The 15,072-nt window shown below is 39.4% G+C and overlaps 1 protein-coding gene across 1 annotated transcript in view; it reads right to left on the bottom strand.

Annotated features, from left to right (window-relative positions):
- LOC141348952 (STAGA complex 65 subunit gamma-like) overlaps positions 1–14,948 on the bottom strand; it is a 71,345-nt gene extending 56,397 nt beyond the window's left edge. The window contains exons 1-3 of the mRNA XM_073869487.1: positions 14,752–14,948; positions 14,156–14,269; positions 13,602–14,075 (exon numbers count right to left, since the gene is read on the bottom strand). Of these exons, the coding sequence (XP_073725588.1) occupies positions 13,602–14,038 (437 nt within the window). The 5' untranslated portion in view covers positions 14,039–14,075; positions 14,156–14,269; positions 14,752–14,948. The remainder of the gene's footprint in view (positions 1–13,601; positions 14,076–14,155; positions 14,270–14,751) is intronic.
- Positions 14,949–15,072: the final 124 nt, after the last annotated feature.

Here is a 15,072-nt window from a genome sequence, read left to right as displayed (position 1 = left end):
ATTATGGGATGCCAATTTTCTCCTTAGCAACCAAACTTAGTACCCTAGCAACGGAATAAACAAAGCCTTATATCTCTGCTTCAGAACATCTTAGAGACACAGGGGTTGGACCGTTTTACTTGTGGCTTGAAGGTTGATCATTATGGGATGCCAATTTTCTGCCTAGCAACCAAACTTAGTACCCTAGCAACAGAATAAACAAAGCCTTATATCTCCGCTTCAGAACATCATAGAGACACGGGGGCTGGACCATTTTACTTGTGGCTTGAAGGGTGATCATTATGGGATGCCAATTTTCTCCTTAGCAACCAAACTTAGTACCCTAGCAACGGAATAAACAAAGCCTTATATCTCTGCTTCAAAACATCATAGAGACACAGGGGTTGGACCGTTTTACTTGTGGCTTGAACGTTGAACATTATGGGATGCCAATTTTTTCCCTAGCAACCAAACTTAGTACCCTAGCAACGGAATAAACAAAGCCTTATATCTCTGCTTCAGAACATCATAGAGACACAGGGGTTGGACCGTTTTACTTGTGGCTTGAAGGTTGATCATTATGGGATGCCAATTTTCTGCCTAGCAACCAAACTTAGTACCCTAGCAACAGAATAAACAAAGCCTTATATCTCCGCTTCAGAACATCATAGAGACACGGGGGTTGGACCATTTTACTTGTGGCTTGAAGGGTGATCATTATGGGATGCCAATTTTCTCCTTAGCAACCAAACTTAGTACCCTAGCAACGGAATAAACAAAGCCTTATATCGCTGCTTCAGAACATCTTAGAGACACGGGGGTTGGACCGTTTTACTTGTGGCTTGAAGGATAATCATTATGGGATGCCAATTTTCTCCCTAGCAACCAAACTTAGTACCCTAGCAACGGAATAAACAAAGCCTTATATCTCTGCTTCAGAACATCATAGAGACACGGGGGTTGGACCGTTTTACTTGTGGCTTGAAGGTTAATCATTATGGGATACCAATTTTCTGCCTAGCAACCAAACTTAGTACCCTAGCAACGGAATAAACAAAGCCTTATATCTCCGCTTCAGAACATCTTAGAGACACGGGGGTTGGACCGTTTTACTTGTGGCTTGAAGGGTGATCATTATGGGATGCCAATTTTCTCCTTAGCAACCAAACTTAGTACCCTAGCAACGGAATAAACAAAGCCTTATATCTCTGCTTCAGAACATCATAGAGACACGGGGGTTGGACCGTTTTACTTGTGGCTTGAAGGGTGATCATTATGGGATGCCAATTTTCTCCTTAGCAACCAAACTTAGTACCCTAGCAACTGAATAAACAAAGCCTATTATCTCTGCTTTAGAACATCATAGAGACAAGGGGTGGGACCGTTTTACTTGTGGCTTGAAGGGTGATCATTATGGGATACCAATTTTCTCCTTAGCAACCAAACTTAGTACCCTAGCAACAGAATAAATGTTAGCTTCATGCTAATCATGTTAGCTTCATGCTAGCTTTGTGCTAATCATGCTAACATCATGCTAATCATGCTAACATCATGCTAGCTTCATGCTAATCATGCTAACATCATACTTAAACATACTAACAGCCGGATAGCCTACTAAACTAAACTTCTGTCAAACCGTTTTAAACGTTCCGGCTACACTTTTTCAAGCCAACATAAAGTTTGTCCTCAAACTTTAATATCTAGTTATTATTATTCTTATGCTCCCCCACTTTTTCTGACTGTAACTCCTCCTAGAGCTTTCAAGCTACACCCACAAAACTTAACAAAACTTTTAAGACTGGTCCGTAGATTTATGCTATGACTTTTCTAACTGATGGGACCTACCGAATTCCTAAACGGGGCGCTCAAACACCCCAAAAATTCCATTGACTTAACATTACGACCAACTTTGACGGGTCATAGCTGCGAACGAGAATTTTGTAGAAACTTGTGGCTTATCACAGTTGAAGAGGCTGGCAGGCTCTGTAAGAACATACATCACATTGGGGTGTAAGCTGTACCCCTGGGGTGTAAGAGGCCCCCAAATTTCCCCATTGACTTATAATGGGGCAGGAAACACGCCCATATAAGGGAATAAAAACGTCCCAGAAGGAATATCTTCATTCTAGAGTGTCGTAGAGACATGGGGGTGGGCTTATTTTACTCAGGCATCCAATCAGTCTTTCAGGATCTCTCCAAAGCTATTAAGCCACGCCCCTAGCAACCATTTTGGGCACCCTAGCAACATCTCCCATAAACTGCCATTATGAAATGCCCAGATGGATATCTTTGCATCACACTGTCATAGAGACATGGGGGTGGGCTCATTTTACTCAGGCATCCAATCAGTCTCTCAGGATTCTTACAGAGTTATTAAGCCACGCCCCTAGCAACCAAATATGAGCACCCTAGCAACAGAACAAACAAAGCCTTATATCTCCGCTTCAGAACATCATAGAGACACGGGGGTTGGACCGTTTTACTTGTGGCTTGAAGGGTGATCATTATGGGATGCCAATTTTCTCCCTAGCAACCAAACTTAGTACCCTAGCAACGGAATAAACAAAGCCTTATATCTCCGCTTCAGAACATCATAGAGACACGGGGGTTGGGCCGTTTTACTTGTGGCTTGAAGTGTGATCATTATGGGATGCCAATTTTCTCCCTAGCAACCAAACTTAGTACCCTAGCAACGGAATAAACAAAGCCTTATATCTCCGCTTCAGAACATCTTAGAGACGCGGGGGTTGGACCGTTTTACTTGTGGCTTGAAGTGTGATCATTATGGGATGCCAATTTTCTCCCTAGCAACCAAACTTAGTACCCTAGCAACGGAATAAACAAAGCCTTATATCTCCGCTTCAGAACATCTTAGAGACATGGGGGTTGGACCGTTTTACTTGTGGCTTGAAGGGGGATCATTATGGGATGCCAATTTTCTCCCTAGCAACCAAACTTAGTACCCTAGCAACGGAATAAACAAAGCCTTATATCTCCGCTTCAGAACATCATAGAGACATGGGGGTTGGACCGTTTTACTTGTGGCTTGAAGTGTGATCATTATGGGATGCCAATTTTCTCCCTAGCAACCAAACTTAGTACCCTAGCAACGGAATAAACAAAGCCTTATATCTCCGCTTCAGAACATCTTAGAGACACGGGGGTTGGACCGTTTTACTTGTGGCTTGAAGGTTGATCATTATGGGATGCCAATTTTCTCCCTAGCAACCAAACTTAGTACCCTAGCAACGGAATAAACAAAGCCTTATATCTCCGCTTCAGAACATCATAGAGACACGGGGGTTGGACCGTTTTACTTGTGGCTTGAAGGTTGATCATTATGGGATGCCAATTTTCTCCCTAGCAACCAAACTTAGTACCCTAGCAACGGAATAAACAAAGCCTTATATCTCCCCTTCAGAACATCATAGAAACACGGGGGTTGGACCGTTTTACTTGTGGCTTGAAGGTTGATCATTATGGGATGCCAATTTTCTCCCTAGCAACCAAACTTAGTACCCTAGCAACGGAATAAACAAAGCCTTATATCTCCGCTTCAGAACATCATAGAGACACGGGGGTTGGACCGTTTTACTTGTGGCTTGAAGGTTGATCATTATGGGATGCCAATTTTCTCCCTAGCAACCAAACTTAGTACCCTAGCAACGGAATAAACAAAGCCTTATATCTCCCCTTCAGAACATCATAGAGACACGGGGGTTGGACCGTTTTACTTGTGGCTTGAAGTGTGATCATTATGGGATGCAAATTTTCTCCCTAGCAACCAAACTTAGTACCCTAGCAACGGAACAAACAAAGCCTTATATCTCCGCATCAGAACATCATAGAGACATGGGGGTTGGGTCTTTAAACATGTTAGCTTTATGCTGACTTTATGCTAAATCAGGCTAGCTTTATGCTAAATTATGTAAGCTTTATTTTAAAAAGCTTCATACTTAAGCATACTAACAACAAGATAGCCTACTAAACCAAACTTCTGTCAAACTTCTGTCAAACTGTCTTAAATGTTCAGACCAGGCTTTGTCAAGCCAACATAAAGTTTGTCCTCAAACTTTAATATCTAGTTTAAATTGCATTCTTTTGTGAGAACGATGACTCGCATAATATTTGAGCCTTTGCTGTATGAGCAAGCACAGAGAAAACATTCGTTGTGGCGTTGACTAATGAATATGGATGATCTCTGTTCTTCTCTTCAATGGAGCGGGGCGTGGCTCTTTATAAATAATGCAGTAACATGAGAGACGGTACATCTCCCTCTTTTAATACAGTTAACAACGAAGTACAATATTTGTTTTCGATTTCACTTACACCATTTAAAAGCAGACAATCCAAGCATTATGTAGACATTTATCTTATGTTTCTATGAAAACAATTCGTTAAGTTACAGCTCATTTTTCTGACGTGTTTCTGAAAGGACGTCACTAAGAGAGAGAGCAAACCCGCATTATGTTTATTTTCTTAATTTTGCGAAAAGCACAACATTCTGTTTTTAATGGGAGTGGACAGAAAAAATACTAGACACTTTAAAGTTTTAAATGATGTATAAATCATATATGTAAGTCCAAAATCAGCAGAGTTATCTAAGTCTCTTTGCGGAGTGATTGAAAAATAAAGATTTTGCGGCGCCCGCGCCTCTGTCGACCCAGACTGTGAAATTAATGATAAAAGAAAATATTTCCCTCAGTGATTGACAGCATAATGCAATCAATCGTGTTCCCGTTCAACAGTAGCTAAGCATACGATTTAGATATATGTATCTTCTTACCTGAAGATCATGTAAATGGCATATACGCAGTCTTCTGGCAAAAGCTGTGTTTTTAAATGTGTCATACATTTCTGAAAGTCATGACTGTTTAAATACACTTGGCGTCACATGCATGATTTAAGGTAAAGTGACACTTTTTCGCGTCAATTCACAATCATTTAAATCATGCAGCTGTCATAGAGCCGACGCCAAACGATCACGCGAGCGAGGACGCGATACTGACGCGAGCGAAACTAATACGTTTACAATGTATTACATTGATGAAAAAGGGAATTAAACTTGTCGTGCCATATATCACTGAAATAAAAGAAAGGGATTAAAATATGTCTGAATCATATAATTCCTACCTGTATGTGAAAATGCACTTTATCCAGAGAGCTCGCGTTGATTCAAGCATTCAGAATATAAAATCCATTTGCAGTTTTGCGTCCGAAACCGCATACTGTATAGTGAATAAGATGAAGTTTTAGGATTTTAAAAATATGTATCCAGGATTCCGCTGTCCATATACGATACGAAGCTTGGGTGCCAGCCGATGGTGCTGCGTGCCCCACGGGCTCTATGCAGCAGAGTCTCAGGCTGTGGCCTCTTCTCCGGGCTTCTCTGCTCTCCGTCTTTCTCAGCTCTTCGCTGTATTGTGGCTCTTAAAGGAACACTTGATTCTCTCAACAGCTCTTCTCTATTCCATTTTGCCATTTAAACCTTAAAACTACATCCCGCCATTGTTATTCAAACTTTTCCACGGAGCAATAGCCTGTTAGCTTAGCTTCTAAAGATGGCTGCCGCTATCTTTACATTCTGTCTAAAAAACACGTTTGAACGTAAAGGCTGCCCTCTACTGGTAAAGGCTAATGACATTTTTTATTTTTTACACAGGTTTTAATTGGACATTTTAAAGTGAAAATAACATAATATAGACATGTTACTGCAATGTTTTTTTATCTTGGGCATCTTCACATTGGAGTAAAGAGTTCATATAAAATTTTTGGTTAATAAATGTTACAGACATATTGAGATTTGAACTACTTCCTGTTTTGGCGGCGTTGACGCACATTTAGTTTGGGCTGTGGCGCGCAAACGCTTCCGAAAATCAAAAATCCTTCTAGTAACTTTTGTGAGGCTCGGTCCAAGGATCGCGTACGTGGAATTTCATGAAGTTTGGACAAAATTTGTGACCTGTGAAACTTTTTTAAGGTTTTGTGTTCTTTCCAATATGGCGGCCGAACGACATGGATCTGTGACTTCATCCTCTCAAGCAACTTACACCGGTACTGCCCGAACATTTTAAAGTTTGAACGGTGTCTCTGCGTCAAACGGTCTGGTCGCTAGAGCTGACACAAAAAATCTACCCGGGAATAATAATAATAATAATAATAAGAATAATAAAACTTAAGAAGAACAATAAGTGTGCTTTTGCAAGCACACTTAAATATTAATTTAAACAAATAGCCAAACGAAAAAATATAGGGCTACTGCCTTCACTTTATGCCAACTTTTATAGGCTATTAAAGGCGGAGTCCACGATGTTTGAAAGCCATTGTTGATATTTGAAATCACCCAAACAAACACGCCACTACCCCAATATAATCTGGACCTTCTGTTGATAGACCCGCCCCACTCATACGCAACCCTGCATTTGATTTGATTTGTTTGGCTATAAGTGTGTTTTGGTAGTCGGCCCGTCTCCTTTTCCAACGCGTTTTTCAAACATCGTGGACTCCGCCTTTAATTATAGAACTATTCTGAACAAAAAAAATGCTGGCTGGTTGAACATATTTTTATTTTATACGCAGTTTTTAAGTGAAGAACATCACATACGGAAAAGTAGCTAATATTAGCTCAAATTAACCTATCATTTACATAACTTTTAAACAATAATGATTAAATGGTTATTACTTTTAAATAAATTATTAAATGAAAAACCTCATAAAATAAAATTAAACGAAAAACATAACATGAAATAAAAGAAATAAATCAAAAACTAAAATATTAATTTAGACAAATAGCCAAACGAAAAAATATAGAGTGTCTACTGCCTTTACTTTAAGCCAACTTTTATATTAATACTAGAAATATTCTGAATCTGAACAAAACAAATGCTGGCTGGCTTAACATATTTTTAATTAAAGCTATATCTCCAATGCCGCATTCACTTTAAGAAAAACGAGCTTTTGCAGAGTGGCAGGTGCCAAGCACATGCGCTGAATTTCTCTCCGCTCTTGCACGCACGAGTGTTCACACAATTTATATCTCTTCAATCACTTCCATGCAATTGTTCTATATTTCCCGAAGTGTGTATGCGCTCAGACTGCGTCCTCTTGTGCATTCGCAAATCCATCAGCTCTCGCGCGCTCTCTGGAATGTGGGGCTTTGGTCCGAAACGCTCCGCTGATCACGCGCGCGTCAAACGGTCTCTGTGCGTTGCGCTTGGTGCAGAGTGCTCATGGGAGTTGTACTTTACCAGTGTCGCATTGCGTATTGTTTATCATTTCGCATCTTTTAAGAAAACTACAATTAAAAAATTATATTCAACCTGCCAAAGTGGCTAGTGGGATTGGCTGTCTTACCCGCCACAGCCGAAATCTACCCGCATTTGGCGGGTGTTAATGTCAAGCCCTGTATATAAATGTTTGTGAAAGTACTAGTGAGACAACAATACAAATGCAAACGAATGCAAAATATGTTAAGAAACATTTTAGGTTCCCCTCTGTTTTCTCACAGTGGTTTGGTCCGGAGTCTGACGAGTCGTGACTCGTAACCGAGCAATAGTGGAGCGTTTTCGGAGCGAGAGAAAATCACAACGCTTCGACATTAAAAAAAAACGTTCCTCGCTCCTGGAAAATTACGCCACTCCACTCCTCGCTCCGCTCCCACTACGCACCGCTCACATACTCTGATGTGTATGTATATGTGTATGTGTATGTGTATATAATACGTGCTCAGGGCTCGACATTAAGGCTTGTCCGGGAAAAGTGGATTTTTTTTGTAGGACAAGTGTAAGAGAAAATTAGTTGTCCGACTGGACAAGTTAAATTTCAAACAATGTTACTTCACGTTATCTGCCATTAACGACAGAGCAGAACACGCAGCGCAAACACCGAGCGGAATATTGAAAAGAGAGCGCGGTTCACCGACACACACACACGTTTACATTACTGTTACTAAACAAGCTGCGCGCGCATTAAACCTGATCGCCAAACACGGAGGGGCGGGAGTCGCGGGACGGCATGGAGTGGAGAGTGATGTTTTTTCAGGCTCCGGCGTGAATATAAATGACTTCACTGTGTGTCAAAAAAGCCGATTTAAGTCCGTATTTTTATGTTTTTTATAAGAGAACCTCTCTTTCAGCGCGCCTATATGAGTGTGTGCTGCGCGACAGCTGATTTTAATCTGACAGAGTTCGTCACTGTACATTAAAAATCATTGAAAAAACATTACAGCGTATATGTTAGTATTTAGATTGATTTTATATATAACAGATAATCTAGATACATTTGTCCTAATAAGTTTTTTAAAACATAGTAATGTTTTAATGTTTTGCTTTATTGTTTTAATGTCAGACAATCATTGAAATGTGGGAAAACTGAAGAGAAAGGCAGCAGATATAGCATCCTTCTTCAGAAAGAGTAGCAAGAAGCAGCCAAATGAATCTTAGTAAAATACATTTCAGTGGCCTAAATTCACATGATTTTCTGGTCTCTATAGTTTTTTCAGCAATGGAAAGTAAATTTCAAAAGTTTTTTTTTATTAAATAGTTTAAAAAAAAACATGAGGTTGAATTATGACTATAAATTGTATGTTAATATCAATTCATTTTAATTAAAATTAAAGTATTGTAGCAATTGTATGTTATACATTATTCTGATTAACACACCTATAATACTTAAAAGTATCTTAAGGTTGGATGATAGATATTTTATGTGCCACCAGAGTAACTGCTGGCCCCTGCCTGGCCACCCCTATGAAAAATCCCTTGCTCTGCCACTGATTAGCAAAACACAAAAAATACATTATATTATAAATCTTTACCCGGACAAGTGACATTTGTGCATGGACAAGTGAAACACAAATATACTTGTTCGAAGGACAAGTTGCTCAAAAAGTTAATGTCAAGCCCTGCGTGCTGTTCATTTCAAACTTAACGTATTAGATAGGAAATAAACAGCAACACAATGTTCTGTAAGTTTGTGTAATTACTTTGTTTTATAGACGTCTGTAACAGACCTAAGTCATATTTGCTGCATAGTTGCATTTTTTTCTAGTTAATGTAGTGATTACTTTTATTTCTGGTGCTATATTATATTATATTAGCCGTTTCTCAATATGCGTTCTTGTCTGTACTTGCGTTCTTGTGGACTTATGAAACGTCATCAGTCACGGCCCAAGTACTGTTCCAATTCAAAGTTTGCATCAAGCCCAAGTTCACATAAAATCCCCGGATGTATTCTTGATCCGCCCATTTTATCGAGGATGCATCAGAGGAGACTTGTGTGGACTTATGAGAGCGAAGTTTCCCAGAATGCATTTCGCGTCAGAAGTTCGTTCTTCCGAGTCTGAACTTGCAAGTCCGAACTAGGAAGGACACAAGTCCGAACTTGGCGTACTTGGTATTGAGAAACGGCTTATGTCTCTAATAAGATCGGTCACAAACATGATCCCTGCACGATATAATGTGTTGCATGTTATTACCTTACTGTCATGCATTGTGTGCAACATTTTTTGTCTCCCTCTTCGTGTTTTGTCCACTTTCCCGGTTGCTAAAAAAACTCTTAAGCCTCTTAAAAGTCCTCGTCTGTGCTCCTAACAATTTTGACCTTAAGACCTCTTTTAAGGGTTAATATGCTTTCTGAATTACTTTTTTCTTTACTAGGATTTTTTCTTTAATTTTAAGAGTAAACGCCCACATTTCTAAGAATTTTCTTAGAATTGCGTCACTAGGAGCTACTTTTTGCATTAAGATTCTTTATGAATACGGTCCCAGATTTTTTACAAAGCTCATCGATCTGAAAAGTGCTGTGTCCCTGTTTGGCCAGATTACCAGTACGTTGTGATTGACCTGCACTGAAAAAAAAATTATTATGGCCCCAATTAAATGAAGCAAAATTCAATTTAGCTAGTTTAAACTATTTAATTTAAGGTTTGGATTTTAAATAATATATATTAATAGGTTTTATGCAAATTACATGTGTTTTAAATCCAAGTCATGTCAATTAATTTAATTCAGTTTAAAAAATTAGGTTGGTTCTTTCGCATGTGCGCAAATGCACATTTTCCCTGGTGCTAAAATCAGTTTCCAGTCAGGTTCACGGTGAAACTGAAAATGGTTTATTTCAGCCCCAAAGTTTTGCTCAGTCGGTCTTTTGCATAGTAAGTAAAGACTGTGGCATTTATTATTGTAAATCAACATTAATCTAAAATATACATTAACAAGTTGCCACTAGGGGTGGAACGGTACACAGAAGTCCCGGTTCGGTTCGTACCTCGGTTCAGGGGCCACTGTTCGATTCACTTTTGGTACAATGGAGGGAAAAGCAAAACAAAAATGAAGAAGGCATTTTTTTTAGTACTTAAGATAATCTTAAAAACATAGGTGTCCTTATCAGTGTTATTTTGAGATGTCATGAATATGAACTGAAATGCATTTAACATACTATCTCGTATTTCAAAAATGTATACCACTTTAAGCAATTTTGTACCCATCTTTAATAGAAATATGGGTTCAAATGTATTACAAGTGTTACCTAAATACATTTTAAAATTACATTTTGGCCTTATTTCATATAGATGTACTAAAGAATAAAAAAATAGGCTTGTAGGATGAATTAATAGGCGTGTACGACTTCACGAGGCGCTGCAAGAAACGACAAGTGGATGACGTCAGAGTAACGCGAGAGCGATTTGAAATCAGCCTCCTCCGCAAGATTTCTCGCGGTACTCTGACGCTGATGGCTTTAAAAAAGCAGCTGAACTCCACAGAACTGCGCCTCGTCCATTAATTGTATATTAGCAGGACAATTTATCTCCTACTTCTCAGCATGAGAAATACAAAGTGTGACATGTGAGCGTGTGAACTGACTGAAATGCGTGTGTGTCAAGGTGAATGCGTGAGACTTGAGAGCCCCGATTAGATGTATTTCCACTCACATACCTAACAACTGCTGAACAACGCCGACGCAAAGTCCTCGTCTTTTCCACCACTCTCTCGCCTGTACTATTGTAACTGACTGGAAAACTGAAGTTTTGCCAAACTTGCGATCTTAAAGAGGCTGGTGGAGCGTCTTGTGGAACACCACTTGCCATCCTCGCTATCGCTGCTCACTAACTGACTGGACCGGCGTCGACCTGACAAAAAACTGCAGAGTGCCAGAATGTAGACGGGCTCTGATAGAGCGCATACATAGGCGGAGCTCGGCTGCATCGGCGCCAATCAGAGCTTCAGAGCTAAAACGGGGCAACAGATTAGCTGTCCATAAAGAACCCGTGGATCTAACAGTAGTTCCGCATTACATTAATTATTTTGCACGCAAGTTTTTTTTTATTTTCATACCGTGTATTCTCCGTTTAAATTCATGCACCAAACCGTGACCCCCGTACCGATTCGGTTCGAAACGAATACATGTACCGTTCCACCCCTAGTTGCCACACAGTTTTAGTTTAATGGCTTCCAGAAAAATTATCTTCTTTAAATAAGCATTAAAGGCGGAGTCCACGATGTTTGAAAAACGCTTTGGAAAATTAGACGGGCCGTCTACCAAAACACACTTATAGCCAATCAAATCAAATCAAATGCCGGGTTGCGTATGTGTGGGGCGGGTCTATCAACAGAAGGTCCAGATTCTATTGGGGTAGGGGCGTGTTTGTTTAGGTGATTTCAAATATCAACATTGGCTTTCAAACATCATGGACTCCGCCTTTAACGCTTCCCTAAAAAAAACCTTCATTTGTTCTCTTATCACCTCTCAAAATTTCAGCTAAAAGCTTAGACAATTAAATTTTTGTGAAGAACTTTTGTAAGAGATCAGATTCAGAGCGATTATCAAAACGTACACTGTGTTTTTAGTGGTGAGTGAATGCGTCAGTGTTTAAGTTGGGTAAGATCACCACCTAGTGGATAATAGCAGAAAAATGAATTTGAGGTTAAAGAACTCCTCAGGAAAGCGTTTTCTCTTTATTGTCAGGATGACTCAACAATATGTATTGACATTTATCTGGATATCAGCATAATTGTGCAATTGTAGAAAAATTTAAAATATGATTAAATACTGTGGTGTTTATTTTCATAAATCAGTACGTAGCAACAGTGACACAGTAAATGAAGGACCAGAACTGCTCGTTTTATAAATAATGTTTTAAACCAGAAAATGTGCGGATTACATTAGGGCACTAGCAAACAGTTTTGTTCATCTAAGTAACTCCAAATGGCAGTAATTTAATGGCATAAATAGTAAAGTAATATACTTTCTTCCTAATACTAAATTTTATAATCTCAACACAGAGAAGCTGTGCATGGTTTTTTACTGATAATTCTGTGATGCACAACTGTATAGTCAGGGCTCCAGACTAACTTTTTTCACTAGGAGCACAGTGGCCCCCAACTGAAAATTTTAGGTGTGCAATCAGAAAATGTTAGCCTGACGTTGTCATACTCAATTCTAGTCAGAATTTGAGTCTGATACCGCTCCATTGAGCTAAAATTATGAGGCGTGTCTCAACCGAAAAATGCCTCTGCACTCAATTGGATAGACATACGACCAATCAGAGCAACGGAGTGTGTGATGTTGAAATGGCGTCTTTAGCAGCCTGACCGAACTGCTAGTAATTTCGCTACAATGATACTAACATCATTGTAATTATACTAAGTCTGAGTTAGCGAAGGTACATCAACACCTACTATGTTTACAACATTTCATTTATATCACAACATTAAGTATTTACTAAGTCATACAGTAAGACTATCTCTTACCATTTGTACGTTAGGTGAACTTCATCCACGACGATAGCTATACGTTGGCTTGAAAAATATCGGAGCCTAGCATGTCCCTCCACTTATTCAGCAGTCACGATTCCAGGCTTCCGAAAAGAAGCTGGCAACGACCGCTAATTATATCCATCTCGTCGTGCACGCCGAGTTGCATCGCCGTGATACCCATTTCAGTTGCTTCTTTAACTTTGTCCTCCATAGCAAGGACGGCGAAAACATAAACAAATGCATTGATCGCGTTTCTCTGTTTCTCTTTTTAAATCAATGCTCTGTCGATATCTTTTAGAACAGACTCAATGTCAGAATCCACACATCTGAATTCACCAGCGGCAGCCATTTCATTGTAAACAGATTGAACACACGCGCTCTTTGGTGACGTGGTTGATACGTTACTGTTGATCATCTGTCCATCATCGTATAAAGCCCGCCCTCACGGTTTGATTCGTCGGCCGGTTTCGGTATTCGCATAGTAGCTCCTCAACGGTGAGTCCCCAGACCGATCTTCCCCCGTTTTTCAAATTGTGGTGGGCGGGGCTAAGATCGGCTGGCACCCAGGCTAAGAAAATGTAGGTGCACACAACGTAAATCAACATGCTAACCAAATATTCACATTTCTACTAATTTCCACTGTATTACTAATAAATAATTTAATGACAGATGCAGAAAGTACAATTTGCTGTTTCAAATTCATTGTCACATCTCAAAAAAAGGTCAAATTTACTGGTCTCACATGTGCGACTGGATGTAAAATTCAGTGGCACACTCTGAAATTTTGGTGGCAAAATGCCCCCATTTGGTGGCAGTCTGGAGCCCTGATAGTATTTGATTATTTATAAATAAGATCTATAAACTCACTTGTAAAAGTCACTCTCTGGGTCACTGTGACGTAACTGGAATGGCTGCCGGGGGGCTTTGCTGTCCAGAGGCAGAAGATCATCAGGTACGGTTGGTGTGGCAGGCCGGGGAGGTAGAAGGTCTGTGTCTTCTGATTTGAAGGCACCTGGGGTTTCTGATAAAGTGGACAGGGGTTGCTGGCTTTGCTGTGCAGCAGCAATGAGTCCCCGGAGACGACGGGCATGCTGGGTCAGCTGCACAGTATGAATGGTTAGGCTGCAGGGCTCAGAAGGGATATCCAGCATGGTGGTGGGACGTGGGCGCTGTGCTGATGGCTGGTGCAGTGGAGGGTCTTGCATTTCCACCTGGCGAAACTCACGCTGCAGAAGGTCAAAAGAACTGCGACCTGAAGACGCTGAAGCTACAGGAAGCTCACCCCAATAGCGCATCATCTTCATTCAGTATTGGGATGTTTCTGTAACACTGACACAAATCCTGATGACAATCAGAAAACCAAAGACAGCACTGTTTAACCATCAAAGCAACATTACAGTGTAAACCACAGTACAACTTACTTCAGCTCTCTTGTAATGCAGGTGTGGTGATTTTCAATTAATTAACGGAGATAAGGACTATATTGCTCTTTCTTTTCCTTATAGCTGTTAAAACTAATCCATTCATGTGAATCTCTGTAGGTAAATTTCACAGAAACATCAAAAGATAAGATGGTAAGTAAATTTACATTACTCTTACTATAGCTACTGCTAATGTTTTAGGCATTTATGGTACAATATTGTAGCATCAACTTTAATTGTGTGTATTTACGAACTAAACTAAAAGCAATTACAAACTAAAACACAGCATCAATAATAAATAATAAATCATAAGCACAAAAAAGTTTTAAAAAATCTCAATACTTCTAAAACAAGCCATACTTTCTTTATGTTACACAATATTTGTCATTATAATTTTGACATTAACGGCCTGTACACGTTCTTTGTTAAATTCCACATAAACATACTGTGTGTGTATATAGTGATAGTTTAGCTACCAAAAAGCAAGACTTCTGTACAAATCCTAAACAAAACTAAAAGCTATTTTGAGCCCATTTTTGATATTTAAAGTGAAATTTATAAAGTATAGATAACATTAAACAATCAATTTTCTTTACCCAATATAAGCTGATGACCGTAAAGGGCGAAGAATGGCAGAATAACGTGAATTATTTCATTTATGTTTAACGTTAGTTGAGAACCGCGGGTACCAGGTGCAACACTAACATGTGTCCGTGTAAAATATAATAGTTCCTTCAACATCGAAACCCCACATTCTGATATTAAAAGGCTAAATACACTATAAATGGTTGGAATAATTATTATACGTTAAAATTAAAAATATTTTGTAATACTGCTTTCCATCAACTAAACAAATTCAAATCACAATGTTTAACAACTACTGTAATAACAGGAACGTAATCATTAAAGTGTTACAC

Source organism: Misgurnus anguillicaudatus, chromosome 7 (assembly GCF_027580225.2).
Source record: "Misgurnus anguillicaudatus chromosome 7, ASM2758022v2, whole genome shotgun sequence".
In the NCBI taxonomy this organism is placed as follows: Eukaryota; Metazoa; Chordata; class Actinopteri; order Cypriniformes; family Cobitidae; genus Misgurnus; species Misgurnus anguillicaudatus.
Note: the sequence above shows the minus strand (reverse complement) of the source record. Positions and strands in the feature narration are given on the sequence as shown.